The following is a 23,662-nucleotide window of genomic DNA, read 5'->3' on the forward strand; positions in this document are numbered from 1 at the left end:
GAACTCCAAAATAAAGCAAAAAAACTAGTAAAATTAGAGAAAAGCAACTACTATTGCAACATACAAAATAAATATCAAAATAACCCTTAAAAATTCTGGGCAGCAGTTAACAATATATTGCATCCTGGAAAATTAACCACTCCCACCCCAACAAGAACAACTCCATAAACTTAGCCACTCAATTTAAAACTTACTTTACAGAATCGATTCAACAACTTGCACTGACCCAGACCAGCCCCAACCACGCCCTTCTTACCCCAAACCACAACAGTTTACATCCACCCAAAAGCAACAACCAGTTTACATTAAACACAGTCTCCACTAACATCATCAAAAAACTACTAAAAAAACCCAAACCCACTACCTTAGCTGCTAACAATATCCCTACTGAATTCCTGCAAATTGCAGCAGAAGCAATTGCATACCCTGTAGCCATACTTATACACAGGTCATTGTCTGAAGCTCACATCCCTACCATCTGGAAACTCTCCCACACCTTACCCTTACACAAAGGAGGTAACTCGACTGAACTAAAACTATCGCCCAATTGCAATTCTATCCCCGTTAAGAGTCGTAGACACCCAATTTATGGACTATCTCCTTACACACAAGCTCATATCTAATATCCAACATGGTTTTTGCCTCTCTCATAGCACCACCACAGCCCTACTGTCTTTTACTAACACAGTCAACCAGTATAGAAATAATAGACATTTTTATCAGCCATATTCCTGGACCTGTCCAAGGCGTTTGGCATGGTCAACCACTCCAAACTCATCTATGTCCTCTCCTCCCTTAGCCTCAGTCACCCCACTATTACCTGGTTCCAAAGTTACCCAGCAGAATGTGAACAGGCTGTCCGCTGGCAACGAAATCACCCACCCCTTCGCCCTGTCACCCTTGGTCCTCTTCTTTTTTCTCTTTTTACCAACCAGCTCCACTTGGCTATACCCCAGGCCTCAGTGGTTCAGTATGCTGATGACACTACACTGACTTGGTCAGCTTCCTCCCTCAAAGACCACCATACCACTACTCAAGATTTCTTCTTATCCGCTGAATCCTGGTTCACTAACTCCCAACTTATCCTAAATCCCAACAAAACAAAACTTTTTCTCTTCCACCCAACCAGATACACCTCCCCATCCACAACCTTCAGTATCTTCAATAAAAATAAAACCATTATCACCCCCAACAAGCCATACCAAATTACAAGGAGTAGAAATCGACAACCTGAAATTTGATATTCACATTGCCCAAGCCATTAAAAAAGTTCACAAAACACTAGGTCTGCTATATAGAAACAGACGTGACAAATAACACAAAAGCCACCATTGATTCAACCCACCTCCTTCTCAACTCTCCTGTATGCCTCCCTAGTCTTAACCAGTCTCCACAAGACATATCTAGCCAAACTCGAAGCCTGTTACAATAAAATCTCCAAGTTTTCCACTAATGCCTCATACAAGTCACATCACTGCTCATCACTTAAGCAGCTCAAGTGGCTTGAACTTTCTCAATTTATTCTCTTAAATCAACTTACCTTCGCCCACAAAATACTCTATCAATAAAAAAAAAACCAGCACTCAAAGATCTCATTTAGCCATATTCCTTCTCAAGATCCCTTCGCTCCAGCAACAAACTACTTATACATACCACCAAAGCTAACAACTTAGCAAGTGAATCACTTTTTTTTCCAACTACATCTCCAAACATTGAAGTAATCTACCTAACTCACTAGTAACTAACTCCTCAACACTTCAATTTAAAAACTTCTACAAAAGCACCTTACTAACACCTAGCTCTGCACCTGCAACTCCCTTGGATAACCTATTCCTCCTTTTCACTCTATTATCATTACTCTTATTCTACTAGAATGATCTACCATTAATGATAGTTTCCCTTTAACTGTACATAATCATTTAGATATATTCACTAAATGTAAACAACCATTTTTTATGTAAGTAACTGTTGCTCTATTTATTGTGTCTGAAATCCTTTGATATGGGTTTAAAGAAGCCACATTATTTTAAGCCTAGGGGAACTAACAATGGTTATGCATATTCAAGACATGCCTTCTCTCTTAACCAGTCAAAGAATTCAGAAGAGCGAGTCTCATAGGATACAATAGATAGTACTTCTCTTGACCTTTAGTATCAGTTTCTAAATGGATTAACATATTTACACCACAAAACATTGTGCTTACTGATTCACATAGAAATCTCTTTACTAGAACCAATTTATAGATAGTTTTTTGGACAAAAGAATGAAGGTTTAACTAACAGTTTTAGATTGTTCGCTCCATTTGTGACCAATAGTTGTTTCTATTCAACAACTGCTTTATTTCTTAACCAATCAATCTCGCGTAAAGACCCAAGCCTCTTATTTGCAACCAATAGCATTTCTTCTATTCTTTAATATGGGTTTTAGTGGAGCCACATTATTTAAGCTTGCAGAATGGTTAGCTTGCATGTTTACAATCCAATTAATTTCAGGTAGCTCTGTCCGATTATGAACATCCCCTTCTCTTGCTGTTTGAGCTACAACCTCTATAACCTTGCATGTAAAATAATGAGTAGGATTTTTAGCCACATGCACTGCCAAAGCATTATTCATATCCTTATTTTGTATGTCTCTAAGATGCCTTATCTGACATATAAAAGAGGCATGACTTTCCTAATCTTTTTTGATTGGTTAAGATGAAAGGCAGGTCCTGATAACACAACTATTGGTTATGCATTGATTGGACCGGACAGAGTCTTACTAAGATTATTATTGGCTCCCTGAGAAGGAAAATGAACATTGAATGATTGGTTCTAGAGAATGGGTGTATATGGAAACTAAGAAAGTGATTGGTGATTTATTATTTTAAAAATGCTAACAGCATAATCCTAAGTATACGATCTGAGGAAGGCTGAAAAGCCGAAAGCGCTTATCGAATTGGATATATGCTTTTGATTTTATTTTATTTTGTCAATAAAATTGCTTTACCAGTACCTTTTAAAGTTTCTTGGCTGCCGTGGTGGTGTACTGAAGATTTTGTTTGATTTTGGTTCCTTTTTCTATCGGCACCTTCAGCAGTGTATAGGTGTTTTTACTTCAACTCTACAACAGAAGAAAGAAGCTGCTGCAAAAGAGAGTAAAATCCCAAGATTGGAGGAACTCTCTAGTCAGCCTCTGCAAGAAGCGGAGAACCCTCACAAAATCCTCCAAAGCCAGTTGTGAAAATAAAATCGCCACTAGTTCCAAAGAAAACCACAAAGCATTCTACAGCCATGTCAAGAATCTCAATGGCAACACTCAGATCTGCTCTGAGCTACAGCACAATGGCACTAAATATGCAGAATCAACCAATATTTCCAACATCCTGGCAGATAGGTTCAGTGCTAACTTTACCTCCCCTCTCACCCTCCAAAGGGCCCATGTTAATACTGGAAGAATACAAAGCCCCTGTAATAATGGATGAACAAATAAAGACCACACTCTCCAAAGCCACATCCATGGGACCAGACAACATCCTAGGTTGCATACTGCACGAACTACAGAACGAACTGGCACCCCACCCAAGTACCATGCTCAATCATAGCCTCACCTCAGGCTATGTGCCTACTGAATAGTGCACGGCGATGATTATCCCACTCCACAAAGGGGGTGCCACCATGGACCCCAGAAACTACAGCCCCATTAGCCTGACAAGCCTGGTCTGCAAGGCCATGAAACGTATCATCTTTTAGCTTATAAACAAAGACATAGGTAACCTCCAAACCCTGGACCCCACTCAGTTTGGGTTTGTAAATGGTAGATCATGTCTACTAAACCTGATTGACTTCTTTGAAGCAGTCACTAGAGCCGGAGACGAGGGCAAGGTAGTGCATACAGCCTATCTTGACCTCAAGGATTTCAATACCATCCCCCATTCTGGAATTATAGATAAACTCACTAAACTGGACATAACTCCCTATGTCACAAGATGGGTGGCCAACTGGTTCACTGACAGAACCCACACAGTAAAAGTAGCTCACTCCAAGTCCGACTTCAGACCAGTGACGAATGGAGTACCACAGGGTAAGGTCCTGGGTCCTATCCTGTTCGGCATCTACTTCTCTGAAGTACAGCCCAACATAGAAGGTCTTTGGCTAACAAAGTTCGCAGATGACTGCAAACTGGGAGCCATAACAGAATTACCTAATGATGCAGACATTCTACAAAAGGACTTTACAGAAACAGATGCTTGGTGTCAAAGTCATGGCCTCAAGCTCAATGTCAAGAAGTGCATTGTCATCCCCTTTGGGAAAAACTCTGTACCCATGAATTACCACATAGGTGGTAGCTTACTAAACACTGAAAGTGTGACAAGACCTCAGGACACAGGTGGACAATAGTCTCTCCTTTGATAACCACATCGCCACAGTAGTCAGGTATTCCTTCTACGTTGCACACCTCATCACAAAAGGGTTCTCCTCCAGAAAAAAAGGAGGTCATTGTTCCTCTCTACTCAACACTCATCAGACCCATTATAGAGTACAATGCCCCGTTTAGTATGCATCTCACAAGACACCTACAACTATTGGAAAGGCCACAGAAATACCTCACTAAGAAGATTACCGGCCTCAAACAGATGCCATGTGCAGACAGTCTCAAAAAAACTCCAGCTCTACTCTGTCGCATATCGCCTACTCAGGGACAATCTCTGCCTAACATACAAAGCTATGTCAAACCCAAGCTGTTGGACATGCTACACTTAAAGAAATCCCAACCTCTGCGAACCACACACTCCAGGGACCTAAACCTTGTCACCACAATAAACTGAACATGCTGGAGGGACAGATTCCTGTCCCAGAGACTTCCCATACTCTGGAACAAACTATCCATTCATGTCAAACAAAGCTCCTCATTGGCCCTGTAAGAAAAATCTTAACGACTAGATGGAAAAAGTACAGTTGTGTACCTACCATAAATGTAGATGTTTGAGTGTATTCACTGTTGCAGTCATTACAATTGGGTTATCCTGCTGGCAGGCTACCCGCAGTCAGCCCGAGTTAAAAAGTCTAGGTCCGGTGTCGGTTGCTGTCGCCTCCTCCCTGACGTCAGTGCGACAGGGGTATAAAAGATGCAGCCGACGCCATTTTCTTCAGTTTTTCTTGCCCCAGAGGTCAGGTGCCCCTAAAATGGTAGGCTAAATTATGCCAATAAGCATGCATACACAAAAAAACAACTTTTCCTTCATCTACAAGCAAATACAACACATAGGTTGTATAGAATAGAGTAGTACAGATAAGTCCCAGCAAGGAAAAGGGGGATGGTCGGAGGGTAACCTGGACTGCAACAGTGAATACACTCGAACATCTACATTTATGGTAGGTACACAACTGTACTATGTTCATAGTGTTTTCACTCTTGCAGTCATTACAATTAGGTTGAATCCCAAAGCTAAGGTTGGGAGGCTGGAGCTAAATAGGATTAGGAGAGGCTATGAAGCCCTGCAGAACTGCAGTGGCAAAGCCTCCCCTGGATTTAGAGTAGAGAGGTAAGTGATAGTGCTTTGTAAAAGTATGCACTGAACTCCAAGTTGCAGCCTCTAAGATACCTTTGGTTGGTACTCCTCTGAAGAAGGCTGCTGAAGTGGCTGCTGCTCTGGTTGAATGTGGCCTAATGCCCTTAGGCACTGATTTGCCATGCTGTGAATAGCAGAAACGAATGCAGTGGCCTATCCATCTGCTTTGAGATAGGCTTTCCTTGTGATCCTGCAGCATATGCCACTAGAAGTTGTTCAGTCTTTCTGAAAGCTTTGGTTCTGTGCAAGTAGAAGCGTAGCTGCTTGTGAATGTCCAAAGAATGCAGAAGTCTCTCACCCTTATTCTGTGGGTTTGGATAAAAGGTAGGCAAATGAATTGTTTGGTTAAGGGCCACACTGTACACTACCTTAGGCATAAATGTAGGGTTTGTCCTCAGAGAAATCCTGTCAGGATGGAAAATGATAAAATGTTCCACAGACATGAGTGCCTGTAACTCCAACTCGTCTTGCAGAGGTTATTGCTAGGAGCAGAGCTGTTTTCCAGGATAAGAATTTTATATCAGCTGTAGAGGCTGGCTCAAAAGGAGGCAGTGTGAGTTTTTCCAAGACATAATTGAGATCCCATGCAGGTATTGGTGGTCTCCTTGGAGGTCTTATGTTTTTGGCCCCTCTGAGGTACTGCCTTAGTAATGGATGAGAAAAAATAGGTGGTTCTGTTTTGTAATGAGCTGAAATGGCAGAGGCATGAATCTTAATTGATGAATAGGACAGTCCTTTGTCCAGCATCTCATTTAAGTATTGCAAAATCTGAGGAATATTTGGTACAATCATGTCAATTCCTTGTGCCTGGTTCCAAGAATAGAATCACTTCCATTTTTCTGCATAGGATTTTCTGGTGCTAGGCCTTCTGGCCTCCAAAATAACATCCATCACCGCTTTAGAGAGAGGTGTGTTTTCAATGGCTACATTATCCGCCATGCTGCCAGATTTAAGGTCCTGAGTTGACTGTGCAGGATCTGACTGTTTTGTTGGGTCAATAAGTGAGGAATTTGAGGTAATGCCCAGGCTGGGCATTGAGAAAAGTTCTTTAGGATTGGGTACCAGTGCTGGCGGGGCCAGTCTGGGGGCAATCAGTATAACTTTTGGCTTCTCTTGTCTGACCTTTAGGAGTATCTTGGGGAGGAGAGGCAGTGGAGGAAAGGCATATACCGTTAACTTTTTTCCAGCTGAAAGATAGAGCATCCACTTTCCATGCTTGCTTGTGATAAGTCCTTGTGCAGAATCTCTCTAGTTGGCAGTTGTGAGGGGAAGCAAATAGGTCTATGTCCGGGCATCCCCAGTTCCTTGTTATCATGCTGAAGACTTTTGGATCCAATTTCCACTCGTGGGGATCCATTAGGTTTCTGCTTAGTTTGTCTGCCAGAGTATTTATCTTTCCTGGCAGGAATTGTGCTTGCAGATGTACTTGGTAAGTCAATGCTGTGTCCCACAAAGTCATGGCTAGTCTGCAGATGGGGTAGGAATATGTGCCACCCTGCTTGCTTATGTACCACATGACTGTAGTATTGTCCGTTTATCAATAGTTGCCCTGGATGAAGTAGATCCTTGAAGGCTGTCAGGGCATTCTAAACAGCTAGCATCTCTTTTTGATTGATATGTAGATGCATTTGGCTTGCGGACCATGTGCCCTGAATACATCTTACTGCCATATGGACCCCCCCCAGGCATAATCTGACGCATCTGTTAATGTCTGCCTGGCTGTGGGTGGCTGCCCCTTGTTGTGGTGACAGGCCTTTGCCCACCACGAAAAGTACAGTTGTGTACCTACCATAAATGTAGATGCTAGAGTGTATTCACTGTTGCAGTCATTACAATTGGGTTATCCTGCTGGCAGGCTACATGCAGTCGGCTCGAGTTCCAAGGTCTAGGTCCGGCGTCGGTTGCTGTCACCTCCTCCCTGACGTCAGTGCGCCAGGGGTATAAAAGATGCAGCCGACGCCATTTTCTTCAGTTTTTCTTGCCCCAGATGTTAGGTGCCCCTAAAATGGTAGGCTAAATTACACCAATAAGCATGCATACAAAAAAAAAACAACTTTTCCTTCATCTACAAGCAAATACACCACATAGGTTGTATAGAATAGAGAAGTACAGTCAAGTCCCAGCAAGGAAAAGGGGAATGGTGGGAGGGTAACCTGGACTGCAACAGTGAAGAATTCCTGTGGTGGGCTCAGGCCTGCCAGATCAACAAAGGATTGCCTTTCCACAAACCACATCCAAGGCAGACCATCACCACGGACGCCTCAGACCTAGGCTGGAGGGCACACATGGAAGACAAGTGTATCCAAGGCCTATGGTCCCAAGACCAGCTGAATCTACACATAAATCTAAAGGAGATGCTGGCAGTGAAGCATGCAATCGAGGCATTCAAATCATTCCTCCAGCAAGGACACCTGCTGATAAGGACGGACAATACCACAGTCATGTGGTACATCAACAAACAGGGAGGCACACATTCATACCCTCTATGCCGGATGGCAATGGACCTGTGGAACCTAGGCCTGAATCTCAACATTCAACTGCAGGCCAGATTCGTACCAGGAAAAGAGAATTCACTAGCAGACAGCTTAAGCAGAACTACCACCGATGCTCACGAATGGATGCTGCATCCAGACATCTTCAAAACCATAACAAAGAAATGGGGAATGCCAGAGATAGCCCTGTTCGCCTCCCCACTCAACCACCAACTGAAGAAATTCTGCTCATGAGTATACCACCCACAAGCCTGGAGGGTGGACTCCCTTTCTTTCAGCTGGAAGGCCCTGACAGTATATGCCTTTCCACCTCTCCCATTGATGTACAAAGTTCTACTGAAGATCAGAGAGGAACAGCCAAAAGTAATTCTGATAGCTCCAGACTGGCCAAGGCAGCATTGGTACCCGCTACTGAGAAGCATGTCTCGGACGAACTCATGGCCTCTGTCTCTATGTCCTTTACTTCTAACGCAGAACAACTACAAGACCCTGCATCCAAACTTAAAAACCCTGCAGCTAACTGCTTGGAAAATTGCATAAAACAAAACCAACCTGTTTTATCTCAGAGGGTTAAGGACATTATCCTGGAGGCTCGCAGACCCTCCACAAGGAAAACATATTCAGCCAAATGGAAGAGATTCCTCATTTGGAGTGCAGCAAAGGGAACAAATGTCACACTGGCAAACCTAGCACACATCCTAGAATACTTAGCAGAACTGTTCCACAATGGCCTGTCCTATTCTTCCATTAAGATTCATGCATCAGCAATTTCAGCAGAGTACAACATGGATCCTCCTGTCTTCTCTCATCCTCTCCTCAGACAATTTTTTGAGAGGGATCAAAAATGTAAAACCTCCAAGGAAACCACCTCTGCCTACATCAGATCTCAATTTTGTGCTAGAAAAATTAACACTTCCCCCTTCTGAACCAGCAGCAACAGCAGACTTACAGTTCTTATCTTGGAAAACTGCCTTCCTGCTAGCAATCACTTCAGCAAAAAGGGTATCCGAGTTACAGGCATTAATGGCAGTGCAGCCTTTCCTTATCTTTCACCAGGATAGAGTGTCTCTGAGAACCAATCCTACTTTTATGCCAAAGGTGGTATCCAGGGTATCCTTGAACCAAGCTATTCATTTACCTACATTCTTCCCTAACCCACAGAACAGGGGGGAAAAACTACTACACACCTTGGATGTACACAGACAACTGCGCTACTATCTGGACAGAACTAAGGCCAGCAGAAAAACTGACCAGCTTCTTGTAGCATATGCAACAGGAGTGCAAGGAAAAGCAATTTCAAAACAGACAATCTCAAAATGGATAGGAAATTGCATTCAATTCTGCTACTCATTTCATGGGAAGACAACTCCTGAAAATATCAGGCCTCACTCCACAAGAGCTACAGCCACCACTACAGCTTTCCTACGAGGAGTGGCTACCAAAGACATTTTAGAAGCTGCTACTTGGAGCTCCATGCATACATTTGCCAAGCATTACAATCTTCCTTTATACTCCAGATCCCGAGCAGGTTTTGCAACTGCAGTTTTACAAGGGATCTTAACTACACCATCATTATCTTAGTACCTCCTCCCCCAGTTTGGCTATGGTATTCTACCCATATGTTATGACTGCAGATGCATCCTTGAAGGACATAGTACAGTTTTGTACCTACCATAAATGTAGATGTCCGATAGGTATGCATCTGCAGTCAGGATTACCCACCCTCCTTCCCCTCTGTGGTATTCCTAGGGTACTTACCCCTCTCTTAGCTAGCTGGGGGAATCTATTATGGTGTATTTGTTTGTATGTATATATGTATATATACTTTTTGATTTCTACTGTTTGGAATTTTCTACTTTTATACAAATTTACCCTTCCTAGAGGGCACCTGGCATCTGGGGCAAGAAACACTGAGGAAAATGGCGTCAGCTGATGCCTTTATACCCCAGGAGCTATGACGTCAGGTGAAGTGCGACATCAGCCGAGGCCAGACCCAGACTTTGGAATCCGGCCGACCGAAGGGCTGCCTGAGGCAGGACAACCCATATGTTATGACTGCAGATGCATCCTTGAAGGACATCTGACAATTTAAGGCCCCTACGGCCAAGGTAGCAGAAGTATAAATCTTTTCCCCCCATCTGTCCAGGGCCCTTGAATCCCTATCAGAGGGGATAGTTTTTTTTGCAGTGGAAGCCTTGACCCCTTTGGGACCCTGAGAGATAGTTTCTGGGTCAGCAGCAGGGTTTTTATAAAGAAATTTATGTGAGTCAGGAACCCTGTAGTATGTATCTCTGTTTGGCTTAACAGGAGCTGGTGGTAAAGAGTAATTACATCATCTACAATGTCTAGAACAGGAGGAATAGCAAGGGGCCTGTGCCGAGGTAGTAAAAGGAAGTCTCTAAGCCTTTTCTTAGATTCTGAGTAATCTTGGCTCTCCTAGTGGAAGTGCTCCCTCATAGTATGCAGGGTCTCCCCTAAAAAATAATCCTCAGGGGGAGAGGCTGAAGGGATAGATTCTTCAGTATCAGAATCCTCATAGGGAAGAAGAGTATTCCTGTTCAGAAAAGGAATCAGAGGAAATGGAAACCTGATCTGAAGATTCATATTCTGTCTCTTGCCTAGGCCTCTTATCAGGAGGGGGATGGGAACCCCTGATCAAAGTAATTAGGTCTTCGGCCATTTTAAGCATCTGTTTTTTAGGCATGGAGGCCTGTCCAGGGGAATGCTGTATTTGCTTCTTTGTCTTTAGAGGTGCTTTAGTCTTTGCCTTTGAAGCTGAAGTTGTTTTTGCATATAACTGTGTAGGCCTGAAAACACCCTCAGAAGCTGATGCCTGCTCAGCGGCTCTGGACCCATCTGAGGGAATAGTTTCCGAGGGTCCAATATCTTGAGTTTCCAGTGGCCTAGTCGGCTCTGCATGGGAGTCAGAAGCGGCCTGTGGCTCTGAGGTAGCGGGCGTCAGGGGCTGCAAAAGCGCCTCACTGAGAACTGGCGAATCAGCGACTGGCCCAGCAGAAGCCTCGTCGTCAGTTTTGGACCTCGGATGCCTGTCCTTTTCTTTGTGCTTTTTATAAACTCCGGTAGTCGGCTTTTCCGACAGCATTATATAATTAAATCTTCTGCCAAAGTAATGAAATGCAAAAATCGAACAGAAGCTTAATAGTGCAATGGATAAAACTAGCACAAAACAGACAACTAGCAAAGTCGTGTTCAGGGCCTAGGCAAGGAATAGGGGTTGGGACAGTGGCCTAATGGTTAAGGTATTTGCCTTACAAACACAAGGTGCAGGGTTTGAGCCTCACAAGGGATAATTGGCTAGGCTTACAATGGCGCACAAGGGTAGTTAGCCTAGTACTAACCTATGAATACAGTAAGAATGAAAATCCTTATGAGGTATTTGCTTCCCACAAGAAATACAATTATTAACTTTTTCTGACATAGGTCTGGAGCAAGAAAAAAGTTTCCCCAACGGGATACTTAGCTTTAATGAAGACTTTGGATCTGAAATTTGCACTTGAAAATCTCAGGAGTCGGCCGACTGGCACTTGCGAACTGCTTTTGCTTCGGGCAACGTGCGGCAAGAAAGACTGAAGAAAATGGCGTCGGCTGCATCTTTTATACCCCTGGCGCACTGACGTCAGGGAGGAGGCGACAGCAACTGACGCGGTCCAGGACTTTGGAATTCAGGCCAACTGCGGGTAGCCTGCCAGCAGGATAACCCGATTGTAATGACTGCAACAGTGAAACATGATGAACATCAGAAAATTCACTGCGGGGATCATTCTGCAGCACTGCTCGACAGGGGCACAAGAAAATAATTTTCTTGGGTGGCGAAAGCCAAGGAACCTTTTTGGCTAGGCGTATATAGGCCCCAGGGCTGATAACCTAGTACCTACCTATGAATCTATGAGGTCAACAAAAAGCAGATTAAAAATTAGGTTAAATCTGGTTTGCCTACCACTTGGAAATCCACCTCCCCCATACATACGAAGTTAAAGTAAAAGACATACAATAGCTCTTTATGGGCCACAAAGGATCTGGGTATGTTCTTGTTTCTTACCATCAGAAAGGTAATCAAAACTAAAGGCAGCCTGGTGGAAATGGAGCCTTACTGCTTTCAACGAAAGGAAGATAAGGCAAGGAAGCAGGAGGAAGAGACTGGAAGGTTCAAAATTTGGGGGCGGGGGGGAGAAGCACTACTACACAAGGCAGATGATTAAATTAAATGTACAACCAAGGAATTTGGCAATTTTTACCATGGTTGATATAGTCAAGTATGGGTAAGACACTAAAAATGAAGACCACTCAATCATACGGGGCAGTTAGAGGAATCTGGTGGACTTCATGGGCTCTGCCAATCTCATACAAACCAATTTGTATGTTCTTCCTCCTAAAAGAACTGGAAAAACATGATGGAGTTTAAAGCACTGGGATCTTAAGTCTTTGAAATCAATATTCATTTGATAAGATGCCACCACCCCAATCACAGACCTTCATACTGTGCTAGTTTACCCAGTATATTTAATTTCCATTAAAATGTGACTTTTACCCTTCAGGCGAAAAATCTGACTGCGAATACTGCATGTTTTCCATCTTATGCAAAACACTACAATGTCACTTAAATAAATACCACAATGGCAGATAGGATCAGTGTTCAAGTACACAGAAGTGGGGCATCTGAAAGCCTCCCCCCCCCCAAAAAAAAACAACCTCAGTCACTGCTAAGTAAAAGGATATGCAGAGGTGTCAGTTTTTTGCAGTAGCACGTATTTCTCTGGGAGCTCCTATCTTGCCCACCATAGCAGTCACTTCTGAAAACTGATATTTGTGGCCATGCATACCACTCAACCTCTCAGCATTAAAAATCATAGCACCTGCCTTTAAAAACACAAAAGAGGATCAGAAAGAGGTGCACTTTTTTGATTCCTCAGCATCTTCTGACACTAAATTTTACATATTTACTGATATTATATAGGGTTACTTCACTTGCTTAACAATGTTTCCATCCTTTAACAGGTCTGTCCTTATAAAACAGACCAGCAAATCTAAGAGCAATGCAACAAGTGAGGATAGAAATCATAGTGCTATACCTAAATTAATGCAGCAGAGAAGTATGTGTCCATGGTTGAAGTCAACCATTTATTTTTTTCAGCTTTGAAAATACAGACTATGACGATAACAAAACCAATGCTGTTACACATGAAAAAAAATGACTACCAGTTTCCAAATATTAGGGAAATGAAGAAAAACAGGGTTTTCAAAAATGTCATGCTTTTCTTCAGATCAGAACTACAGATCTTTCATTACCTGTTTTTCCCTTGCTGTAATAGATATTTTATCAAAATTACAATAAAGTGATTACTATAACATACAGACAGAAATGACATGCATGTTTACATAATTTTAACTTATTTATATTGTGAAAATGATCTGCATGAAACCGCTACAATTAAATTAAACATTAAATTTGTCAAATGGTCTCAACTTCAGAAATAAACATGAAATGCACCCCCCCCCCAAAAAAAAAATTATGTACATTTAGAGAACATCCAAACAAAATATTGCATAATGGGTGAGTTCATGTTTTCAAATGAATACACGAAAATCCACGATTTGAGGTCTTCTCCAGAGCTTTGAAATTCCAGAATAATTTCTGTATGTTGCAAACAATGCAGTTTTTCCAGATTCTAAATTTGCCATGTGCATATGACAGTACATTGTATACCTGGCCTTTTAATTGGTGGTTAGAATCTTACAGACCATGTGAGTCACTCATACAGTACAAGTCATCAAACTGAGCTGCAGAAAGTCTTATTCACAGTTCATTGTGCTGAAGGCCTCCTCTTGAGATTCTGTTTGTTAAATCTTGCATAAACTTTTTCACCTGGTAAAAGAAACCTCAGTCAGATCTTTATTTTTTTCAAACATAGCAAAGTTAAGACTAAAAAAATGAAATGCATAATTCTAAACTTTCATTGTGCAAGCACTTACTGCAACAACCCTTTGGAGAATGATAGTTTAATCACCAACAGACAATCACATGGCAAGTTTAAAGGTTCATGTAAAGTACTAAGCTCAAAGCAAAAGGCCATAAAAGAAGATGATCTATCTATCCGGGCCTCTGCTGAAAATGGACCTACGTCCAGTCGGACACTCCCGATCAACAAATATAAATAAATAAATAAATCTATCTAGCCAAAAGTTGTCTTGTTTTGTGATGTTATTCTTTATTAGTGAGTAGAACTAGTAGGTGTATTTCTGGTGTTTAAAAACAAATGGATGCACATCCAAGGCAAGTTAATAAAGTTGTCCAAGAAATTCTTTTAAATGCCAACATCAGTTTCCATTTTGGTAATCTGCAAGCAAAAAGGTTAAATCCATGATTTGTGACAAAGATCTTTTAAGGAAGGAAATATTTTTGCAAAATTATACTAGACACGTTCTAATGTACATTTAAACTGGAAATTATAAAGGCAGAAATCTCAATTCAAAAACAATGCCTTCTGAGGCAGAAAAAAAGACACTAAAAGGTCAATGTCACAAAAAGTAATAATTCTATAGAAACTAATATGCTTTTTTTCTGTATAGAAGAATGGTTACTGTTTAAATCAGCAAGTTACTAACCGCTACCCAAGGTCTTTGACAGACTATATTGACACATCAAGGTTGTCTAATACTGCTTGCTAATACATTAATAATTCTAAAACCATGGAACATAAAAGATAAGGGAGCACTTCATCTTAAAGTCGATATGATGGGCAACACAAAGTACAGTTGTGTACACTTACCATAAATGTAGATGTTCGAGTGTATTCACTGTTGCAGTAAACACATTTGGGTTATCTGCTTGCAGTAGCACTCAGTTGGCCTGATTAACAAAGTCTTGGGTCCTGCATCGGTTGCTGTCTCTTCTTCCATGACGTCAGGTCATCAGGGGTATAAAACATGCAGCCGACACCATTACATCAGTTTTTCTTGCCCCAGATGTCAGGTGCCCCATTAATGGGAAGCAATAAAACATATATAATATGTGTATATAGATATATATATATATATATATATATATATATATACACACACACACACACACACACAAATACAAGGATATACCTTCAATAAAAAAGCAAATACACCAAAAAGCTTTTAAGCATAGTAAAGGAGAGTAGAGGTACAGCCAAAAAGAATCAGGGGGCTAGAGGGAGGGTAACCAGGACTGCAACAGTGAATACACGCTAACATCTCCAAACAAGAAAGGAAAGGTATAGTAAGAGAAAAACAGGAGGCTGGAGGGTGGGTAACCAGGACTGCAACAGTGAATACACTCGAACATCTACATTTATGGTAAGTGTACACAACTGTACTATGTTCTTCATGTTTCACTGTTGCAGTCATCACATGTGGGTAGATACCCAAAGCTAAGGATGGGAAGAGGAATTTAGATAGCATTAGGACCAGCTATAAGACCTTGCAAGACTGCAGTGGCAAAGTCAGCTCTGGATTTAGAGAAAATTGGCAAAGGGTAATTGGTGAAGTTATGTACAGAACTCCAAGTACCAGCTTCTAGGATGTCCCTGGTAGGGACACCTCAGAGAAAGGCTGTAGAGGTAGATGCAGCCCTGGTTGAACGGGGTCTGATCACCTGTGGGATTGGTTTTCCATGGTGCTTACAGCAGAAATGAATGTAAAGGCTTATCCATTTAGAAGTGGTTTGCTTTGAAATAGCCTTCCCCTCTGCCCCTGCAGCAAATGCCACTAGCAGTTGTTCAGATTTCCTTTGAGGATTAGTCCTGTCCAAGTAAAATCTAAGTTGTCTGTGCTCATCTGAGGAGTGCAGTATCCGTTCCCCTTTGTTCTGTGGATTAGGAAAGAAGGTTGGCAAATGAATGGACTGACTGAGAGCCACACTGGATACCACCTTGGGCATGAAGGAGGGATTGGTTCTGAGGGACACCCTGTCCACATGAAAGATGATGAAAGGCTCCACTGCCCATAAGAGCCTGTAATTCAGATACCTTTCTTGCTGAAGTGATTGCTAAAAGGAAGGCTTGTTTTCCAAGAAAGGAATTTTAGATCTGCACTAGCAGCTGGCACGAAAGGAGGAAGAATAAGTTTCTCCATTACAAAGTTAAGGTCCCAGGCTGGAGTTGGTGCTCTCCTGGGTGGTCTTAAATGTATGGCCCCTCTGAGGAACTGCCTGAACAGTGGATGAGAGAAGAGGGGAGGTTATGGGTTATAATGAGCTGAAATGGCTGATGCGTGAAATTTGATGGAAGAAAAAGAAAGGCCCTTGTGAAGCATCTCAGTTAAGTACTGTAAAATCTGAGGTAAGTTGGGCATTGCTGTGCGCATCCCCTGAGATTGATTCTAGGCACAGAATCTTTTCCATTTTTCAGCATAAGATTTTCTAGTACTAGGCCTCCTTGTCCCTAAAATGATATCCATCACTGGTTTACTGAGGGATGGTAAAGGAGAGATTAGGTAATCAGCCAGGCTGCAAGGTTCAGGGTTTGAAGCTGAGGGCGCAGAATCTGGTTCTCCTGCTGTGACAACAGGGTAGGGGACAGAGGCAGGTGCCATGGAGCCAACAGTGACACACTGTGCAAGAGGGGGTACCAGTGTTGGCGTGGCCAGTCTGGTGCAATCAATATCGTCCTTAGTTTGTCCTGTTTGACCTTTAGCAGTACTTTGGAGAGGAGAGGCAGAGGAGGAAAGGCATCAACTGATTTTTCCAGCTGAAGGACAGAGCATCCACTTTCCAAGCTTGTTTGTGGGGAGTCCTTGTGCACAATTTGTCCAATTGGTAGTTCTGGGGGGAGGCAAACAGGTCTATATCTGGGCTCCCCCATTTGTTTGTCAACATGTTGAAAATCTTTGGCTCCAGTTTCCACTCGTGTGGGTCCATGAGGTTTCTGGTTAGTCCGTCTGCCAGTGTATTTAGCTTTCCTGGCAGGAATTGAGCTTGTAGATGCACTTGGTAGCTCAAGGCTGTGTTCCACAATTCCTTGGCTAGTCTGCAGAGGGGGTAAGAATGGGTACCCCCCTGCTTGTTTATGTACCACATAACAGTGGTGTTGTCCCGTCTTAACAATTAATTGTCCTGGAAGAATGTGGCCTTGAAAGCCGTCAGAGCATTCTGTACAGCTAGCATTTCTTTTTGATTGATATGCAGGTGCATTTGACTTTGGTTCCATTTGCCCTGAATGCACTTCCCTGCCAGGTGAGCCCCCCATGCATAGTCTGATGCGTCTGTTTTTAGGGTTTGGATGGCAGGGGGTAGAGTGAATGGTAGTACCTTGTTTTGGTGGCAAGCCTCTGCCACCAAAGAAACTCTAAGTGTAGGCAAGGTATGATGGGAATCATTGCTTCTAGATACTGAGAATGTTGACATCATAGGCTTTTTAAATACTATTGTAATTTCCTCATATGCAGTCTTGCATATGGAATTAGAAGAATGCAGGAGGCCATGAACCCCAAGGCTCACATTATTTGCCTTGCAGATAGCAGGGCTTTCATGGCCACTAGTTTGAAGTATGTTGTCAAATGAATTTGTTTCTCTGGCATGAGGAAAGCCATCTGGGAAGTTGTATTCAAGCTTGCCCCCGGGAATATAATTTGTTGACAGGGTACCAGGTGCGTTTTCTTTTCGTTTATGGTGTACCCCAGAGAAGTTAGCACCCTTTGTATAAAGGCCAGATGATTCAAAAGTATGTCCTGACTTTCTGCCTGAATTAGACAATCGTCCAGATATGAGTATATTTGGATATTTCTTTGCCTGCAAAATGCAATGACTGGAGCTAGGCACTTTGTGAAACCCTTGGTGCAGTAGATAAGCCAAACGGCAGTACAGAGAACTGACAGTGCGTGTAGTCTGCTTTGTAGTGAAGGTATCTTCTGCAAGATTCCCTGATTGGGATGTGCAGGTATGCTTCCTTTAAATCGAGTGTTGCCAACTAGGCATATTTTCCTAGCATAGGAAGCAACTGGTGAAGAGTCAGCATCTTGAATTTTGGAATCACCAAAAAGGTGTTTAGAGTAGACAGGTCCAGGATAGGATGCCATGAATCGTCTTTTCTGGGTACCAGGAAAAGTCTTGAGTAGAAACCTTGTCCCTTTTCTTCTTCTGGTACAGTCTGAATAGCCCTTATGCTTAAAAGAGAGAGTATTGGCTTTTGAGCCTTTGCCCACTGATTTGGGGGGTAGATCTGGCCAACCATTTGGGGTTGGTAATGTGTGGAAGTGAAATCTGTATCCTATGTTTAAAACTCATTTGTCCTGGGTAATGAGCTCCCAGTTTTTTGCATGTAGGGCAATCTTTCCCCCCAAAGGGGCAGTCAGTTGAGAAGGGCTTAAAATTATGTCATTGAGACAGTTTACCATAGGGAGTTTTACTACTCCCAGATTTGGAAGAGGGGGGCCCCCACTGCTTAGTCCTGTGCGTATCCTGGGAGTGAAGCCTGGGTGTTCTGCTGGATCTGGGTTTGGACTGAGAAGGCCTGGAAGAAGCAGGAAAGGACCAATTCTTAGAAGGCCAATGCCTACTAAATCTTGGAGGTTGTACTTGTAAGAAATCTTTAACAGTTTGCATAGATTTAGCTTTTTCCTCCATCTTTTTAAGAACTTCTTCTGCCTTATTGCCAAACAGGTGGTCCTGGTTTAAGGGAACATCCAGTAATTTAGCTTTAACATGATCTGGCAAGGATTGCTCCTTAAGCCAAGCATGCCTACTAAGTACAGACCACTCAGTGACAGCAGCCCTGCAAGATGCCTCTAGAGAATCAAAACCACATTGCAAAGTATGTTTTCCAACTTGTTCAGTAGAATGCATTAAATCCTTATTTTCAGCACAATCAGGAATCAAGATAATTTTCTGTTTAAGCAATCCAATAATATGCTGCTGATACTTTAACACATGAAACTGACAGTTTAAGGCCCTAATGGCCGAAGTGTATACCTTCTTACCCCATCTATCCAGCGCCCTGGAGTCTCTAGCAGAGGGGATAGGACTTTTGGCAGTAGTAGCTTTGATGCCTTTGGGACCCTGTGAAATGGTCTCAGGATCCACAGTAGGATTTTTGAAAAGGAACTTGTGAGAGTCAGGTACCCTGTAATATCTATCAGGTTTTCTGGGATCAGGAGGTAAAGAGTCAGGGGCCAAACTAGATTCCGAAAAGGCATCGTCAACAATGTCTAGTACAGGAGGGACAGCTAAAGGCCTGTGCTGGGGCAGGAGTAAGAAATCCCTAAGCCTCTTTTTAGAATCAGAGAAATTCTGACTTTCCCAATGAAAATGCTCCCTAAGAGTATGCAAGGTTTCACCAAAAGAGAAATCCTCTGGGGGGGGGGGGGGGGGGGCAGAGGGAATAGAGTCCTCAGCATCAGAATCCTCATAGGAAGATGATAAAAGGTAAATCCTGGTCATCAGAGGAAACAGAAATTTCAGAATCCTGGTCAGAAGTAAAGTACAGTTGTGTACCTACCATAAACGTAGATGTTCGAGTGTATTCACCGTTGCAGTCATTACTCTTGGGTTATCCTGCTGGCAGGCTACCCTCAGTCGGCTAGAATTCCAAAGTCTAGGTCCGCCATCGATTGCTGTCGCCTCTTCCATGACGTCAGTGCATCAGGGGTATAAAAGATGCAGCCAACGCCATTTTCTTCAGTTTTTCTTGCCCCAGATGTCAGGTGCCCCCAAAATGGTAGGCTGAAAAATATGCCAATAAGTATGCACGCACAAAAATAAACATTTCCTTCATCTGCAAGCAAATATACCACAGAGGTTGTATAGGATAGAGAAGTACAGATAAGTCCCAGCAAAGAAAAGGGGGATGGTGAGTGGGTAACCTGGACTGCAACAGTGAATACACTAACATCTACATTTATGGTAGGTACACAACTGTACTGTGTTCATCGTGTTAAATTGTTGCAGTCATTACTCTTGGGTTGAATCCCAAAGCTGAGGATGGGTGGCTGGGCTAAATAGGGTTAGGGGAGGCTATGAGGCCCTGCAGAACTGCAGTGGCAAAGCCTGCTCTGGACTTACAGTAAAGAGGTAAGTGGTAGTGCTTTGTGAAGGTGTGCACTGAACTCCAGGTTGCAGCCTCTAAGTTATCTTTGGTTGGTACTCCTCAGAGGAAGGCTGCTGCTCTGGTGGAATGAGGCCTAATGCCCTTAGGCACTGATTTGCCATGCTAAGAATAGCAGAAACGGATGCAATGACCTGTCCAGTTTTGAGATAGCCTTTCCTTGTGATCCTGCAGCATATGACACTAAAAGTTGCTCAGTCTTTCTGAAAGCTTTAGTTCTGTCCAAGAAGACGCAGAACTGCCTGTGTATGTCCAAAGAATGTAGAATTTTCTCACCCTTGTTCTGTGGATTTGGATAAAAGTTAGGTAAATGAATGGTTTGGTTGAGGGCCACACTGGACACCACCTTAGGCATAAATGTAGGGTTTGTCCTCAGAGAAACCCTGTCTGGATGAAAAATGATGAAAGGTTCCACAGCCATTAGTGCTTGTAACTCTGAGACTTGCCTTGCAGAGGTTATTGCTAGGAGCAGAGCTGTTTTCCAGGATAAGAATTTTATATCTGCTGTTGATGCTGGCTCGAAAGGAGGCAGTGTGAGTTTTTCCAAAACATAATTGAGGTCCCAGGCCGGAATTGGTGCTCTCCTTGGAGGCCTAATGTTTTTGGCCCCTCTGAGGTACTGCCTTATTAAAGGATGAGAAAAGATAGGTGGTTCCGTATTATAATGGGCTGAAATGGCAGAGGCATAAATCTTAATTGATGAGAAAGAAAGGCCTTTGTTCAGCATCTCAGTTAGATATTGTAAAATCTGAGGGATATTTGGTACACACGTGTCAATGCCTTGTTCCTGGTTCCAAGCACAGAATCTCTTCCATTTTTCTGCATAAGATTTTCTGGTACTGGGCCTCCTGGTCTCCAAGATAACATCCATAACAGCTTTTGAAAGAGGAATGTTCTGAATGGCTACATTTTCCGTCATGCTGCCAGATTTAAGGACCTGAGTTTGCTGTGCAGGATCTGATTGTTTTGTGGGGTCAGCAAGTGAGTAGTTAGAGGCAATATCCATGCTGGACCTTGAGATAAGCTCTTTAGGATTGGGTACCAGTGCTGGCGAGGCCAGTCTGGTGCAATCAGAATCATTTTTGGCCTCTCTTGTCTGACCTTTAGGAGTAACCTGGGAAGGAGAGCAGTGGAGGAAAGGCATATACTGTTAGATTTTTCCAGCTGAAGGACAGGGCGTCCACTTTCCATGCTTGCTTGTGATAAATCCTTGTGCAAATCTCTGCAATTGGCAGTTGTGAGGGGAGGCAAAGAGATCGATGTCTGGGCATCCCCATTTCCTTATTATCATGTTGAAGACTTGAGGATCCAGTTTCCATTCGTGGGGATACATGAGGTTTCTGCTTAGTTCATCTGCCAGAGTATTTGTTTTTCCTGGCAGGAATTGTGCTTGCAGGTGAACTTGAAAAGCCAATGCTGTGTCCCATAAGGTCATTGCTTGTCTGCAGAGGGGGTAGGAGTGTGTACCCCCCTGCTTGTTTATGTACCACATGACTGTAGTATTGTCTGTCTTTAGCAGTAACTGTCCTGGATGAAGCAGGTCCTTGAAAGCTGTCAGGGCATTTTGAACAGCTAGCATCTCTTTTTGATTGATGTGAAGATGCATCTGGTTTGCAGGCCATGTGCCCTGAATACATTTTCCTGCCATATGGGCCCCCCCAGGTATAATCTGATGCATCCATTGTCAGCGTCTGTCTGGCTGTGAGTAAACTGAATGGCAGACCCTTGTTGTGGTGACAGGCATCTGCCCACCATCGAAACTCCTGTTGCAGGCAGGGAATTAGTGCAATTACTGTCTCCAGGCTGTGGCAATGCTGAATCCAAACACTTTTTAGATGTCACTGTAGTTTCCTCATATGCAGTCTAACATATGGAATTAGTAGAATGCAGGATGCCATGAAACCCAAGGTCTGCAGGATTTTCCTTGCAGATAAGTGGGTTTTTGTTGCCAATTTCTTGAAATAAGTAGTCAGCTGCTTTTGTTTGTCTGGCGTGAGATAAGCCATCTGGGCAGTTGTATTTAAACTTGCACCCAGGAATATTATCTCTTGAGAGGGAACTAATTTTGTTTTCTTTTCATTTACTGTGTACCCTAGGCCAATTAGTAATTTTTTTTTTACAAACGCCAGGTGCTTTAGAAGTATGTCTTTGTTCTCTGCTTGAATTAGGCAGACGTCCAAGTAGGGATATATTTGAATTCCTTTTTGTCTGCAAAACGCAATTACTGGTGTCAGGCATTTTGTGAAGACCCTGGGCGCAGTAGATAAGCCAAAGGGCAGTGCAGAGAATTGGCAATACATTGAGCCAGCTATGAATCTGAGGTATCCTCTGCAAGATTGTCTGATTGGGACATGCAGGTCTGCCTCTCGTAGGTCCAAAGTTACGAGCCAAGCCTTCTTGCCCAGCGTGGGTAGTAGCTGCTGTAGAGTCAACATCTTGAATTCTGGAATTTCCAGAAACGTATTTAGTATAGACAGGTCCAGTATTGGTCTCCAGGTTTTGTCCTTTCTGGGTACTAGGAAAAGTCTGGAGTAAAATCCTTGCCCCTGCTCTTGTTGTGGTACTTGCTGAATGGCCCTCATGTCCATGAGGGCTGTAATTTGTTTTTGTACCTCTGCCCATTGACTTTGCGGCAGGTCTGCCATACCTTTTGACCTTGGAAGAGTGTGAAAATGCAACCTGTAGCCTTGGGACACTACGTTCAGGACTTATTTGTCTTGGGTAACCATTTGCCACTTTGATGAAAAAAGTGCTAATTTTCCCCCTAAGGGGGCTGCCAAAAGAAAAGTGCTTGGATCTGGTAGAGGAAAGTCATTGGGACTGTTTCCTGTAAGGCTGTGATTTGTCTTCTCCACTTTTGGAGGTAGGAGCACCCCATTGTTTAGGCCAGTATGAGCCTTGGGGCTGAGATCTGCCTCTTTGTGGTCTGTCTGATACTGGAAAGGACCCATTTTTACAAGTCCAGTTCCTGCTAAACCTGGGAGGCTGTACCTGTAAGAAATCTGTGACTGTCTGCATGGATTTTGCTTTATCCTCCATTTTTTTCAACACCTCTTCTGCTTTAGTACCAAACAAAATATCATGTTGTAATGGTGCATCTAATAATTTTGCTTTAACATGATCAGGCAGATTCTGTTCCTTTAACCAAGCATGCCTTCTAATAACAGAACATTTAACAGCGGCCCTGCAAGAGGCCTCCAGTGAATCATAACCACATTGCAAAGTATGCTTTCCCACTTGTTCAGCTGCATGCAATAAATCCTGCAATTCTTTGTTCTCTGAACATTCAGTATTTGTCAACAGTTTCTGTTTAAGCAGTGACATTAAATATTGCTGATATTTAAGCATATGAAACTGACAATTTAAAGCCCTTACAGCCAGGGTAGCAGAAGTGTAGATTTTTTCCCCCGTCTGTCTAGAGCCCTAGAATCCCTATCAGAGGGGACAGGGATTTTTGCAGTGGAAGCTTTAACCCCCTTGGGACCCTGAGAGATAGTTTCTGGGTCAGCAGCAGGGTTTTTATATAGGAATTTATG

General features: G+C 42.9%; 1 protein-coding gene across 1 annotated transcript in view; it reads right to left on the reverse strand.

The window, feature by feature from the left end:
• Positions 1 to 13,155: 13,155 nt before the first annotated feature.
• The window catches only part of LRPAP1 (LDL receptor related protein associated protein 1), an 807,807-nt gene continuing 797,300 nt past the window's right edge, over positions 13,156 to 23,662 (reverse strand). Inside the window, exon 7 of the mRNA XM_044071944.1 lies at positions 13,156 to 13,927. Coding sequence (XP_043927879.1) covers positions 13,859 to 13,927 — 69 coding nt within the window. The 3' untranslated portion in view covers positions 13,156 to 13,858. The remainder of the gene's footprint in view (positions 13,928 to 23,662) is intronic.

The sequence above is a fragment of the Protopterus annectens genome, chromosome 5.part0, assembly GCF_019279795.1.
Source record: "Protopterus annectens isolate FY-2018-M chromosome 5.part0, PAN1.0, whole genome shotgun sequence".
Lineage (NCBI taxonomy): Eukaryota > Metazoa > Chordata > Ceratodontiformes > Protopteridae > Protopterus > Protopterus annectens.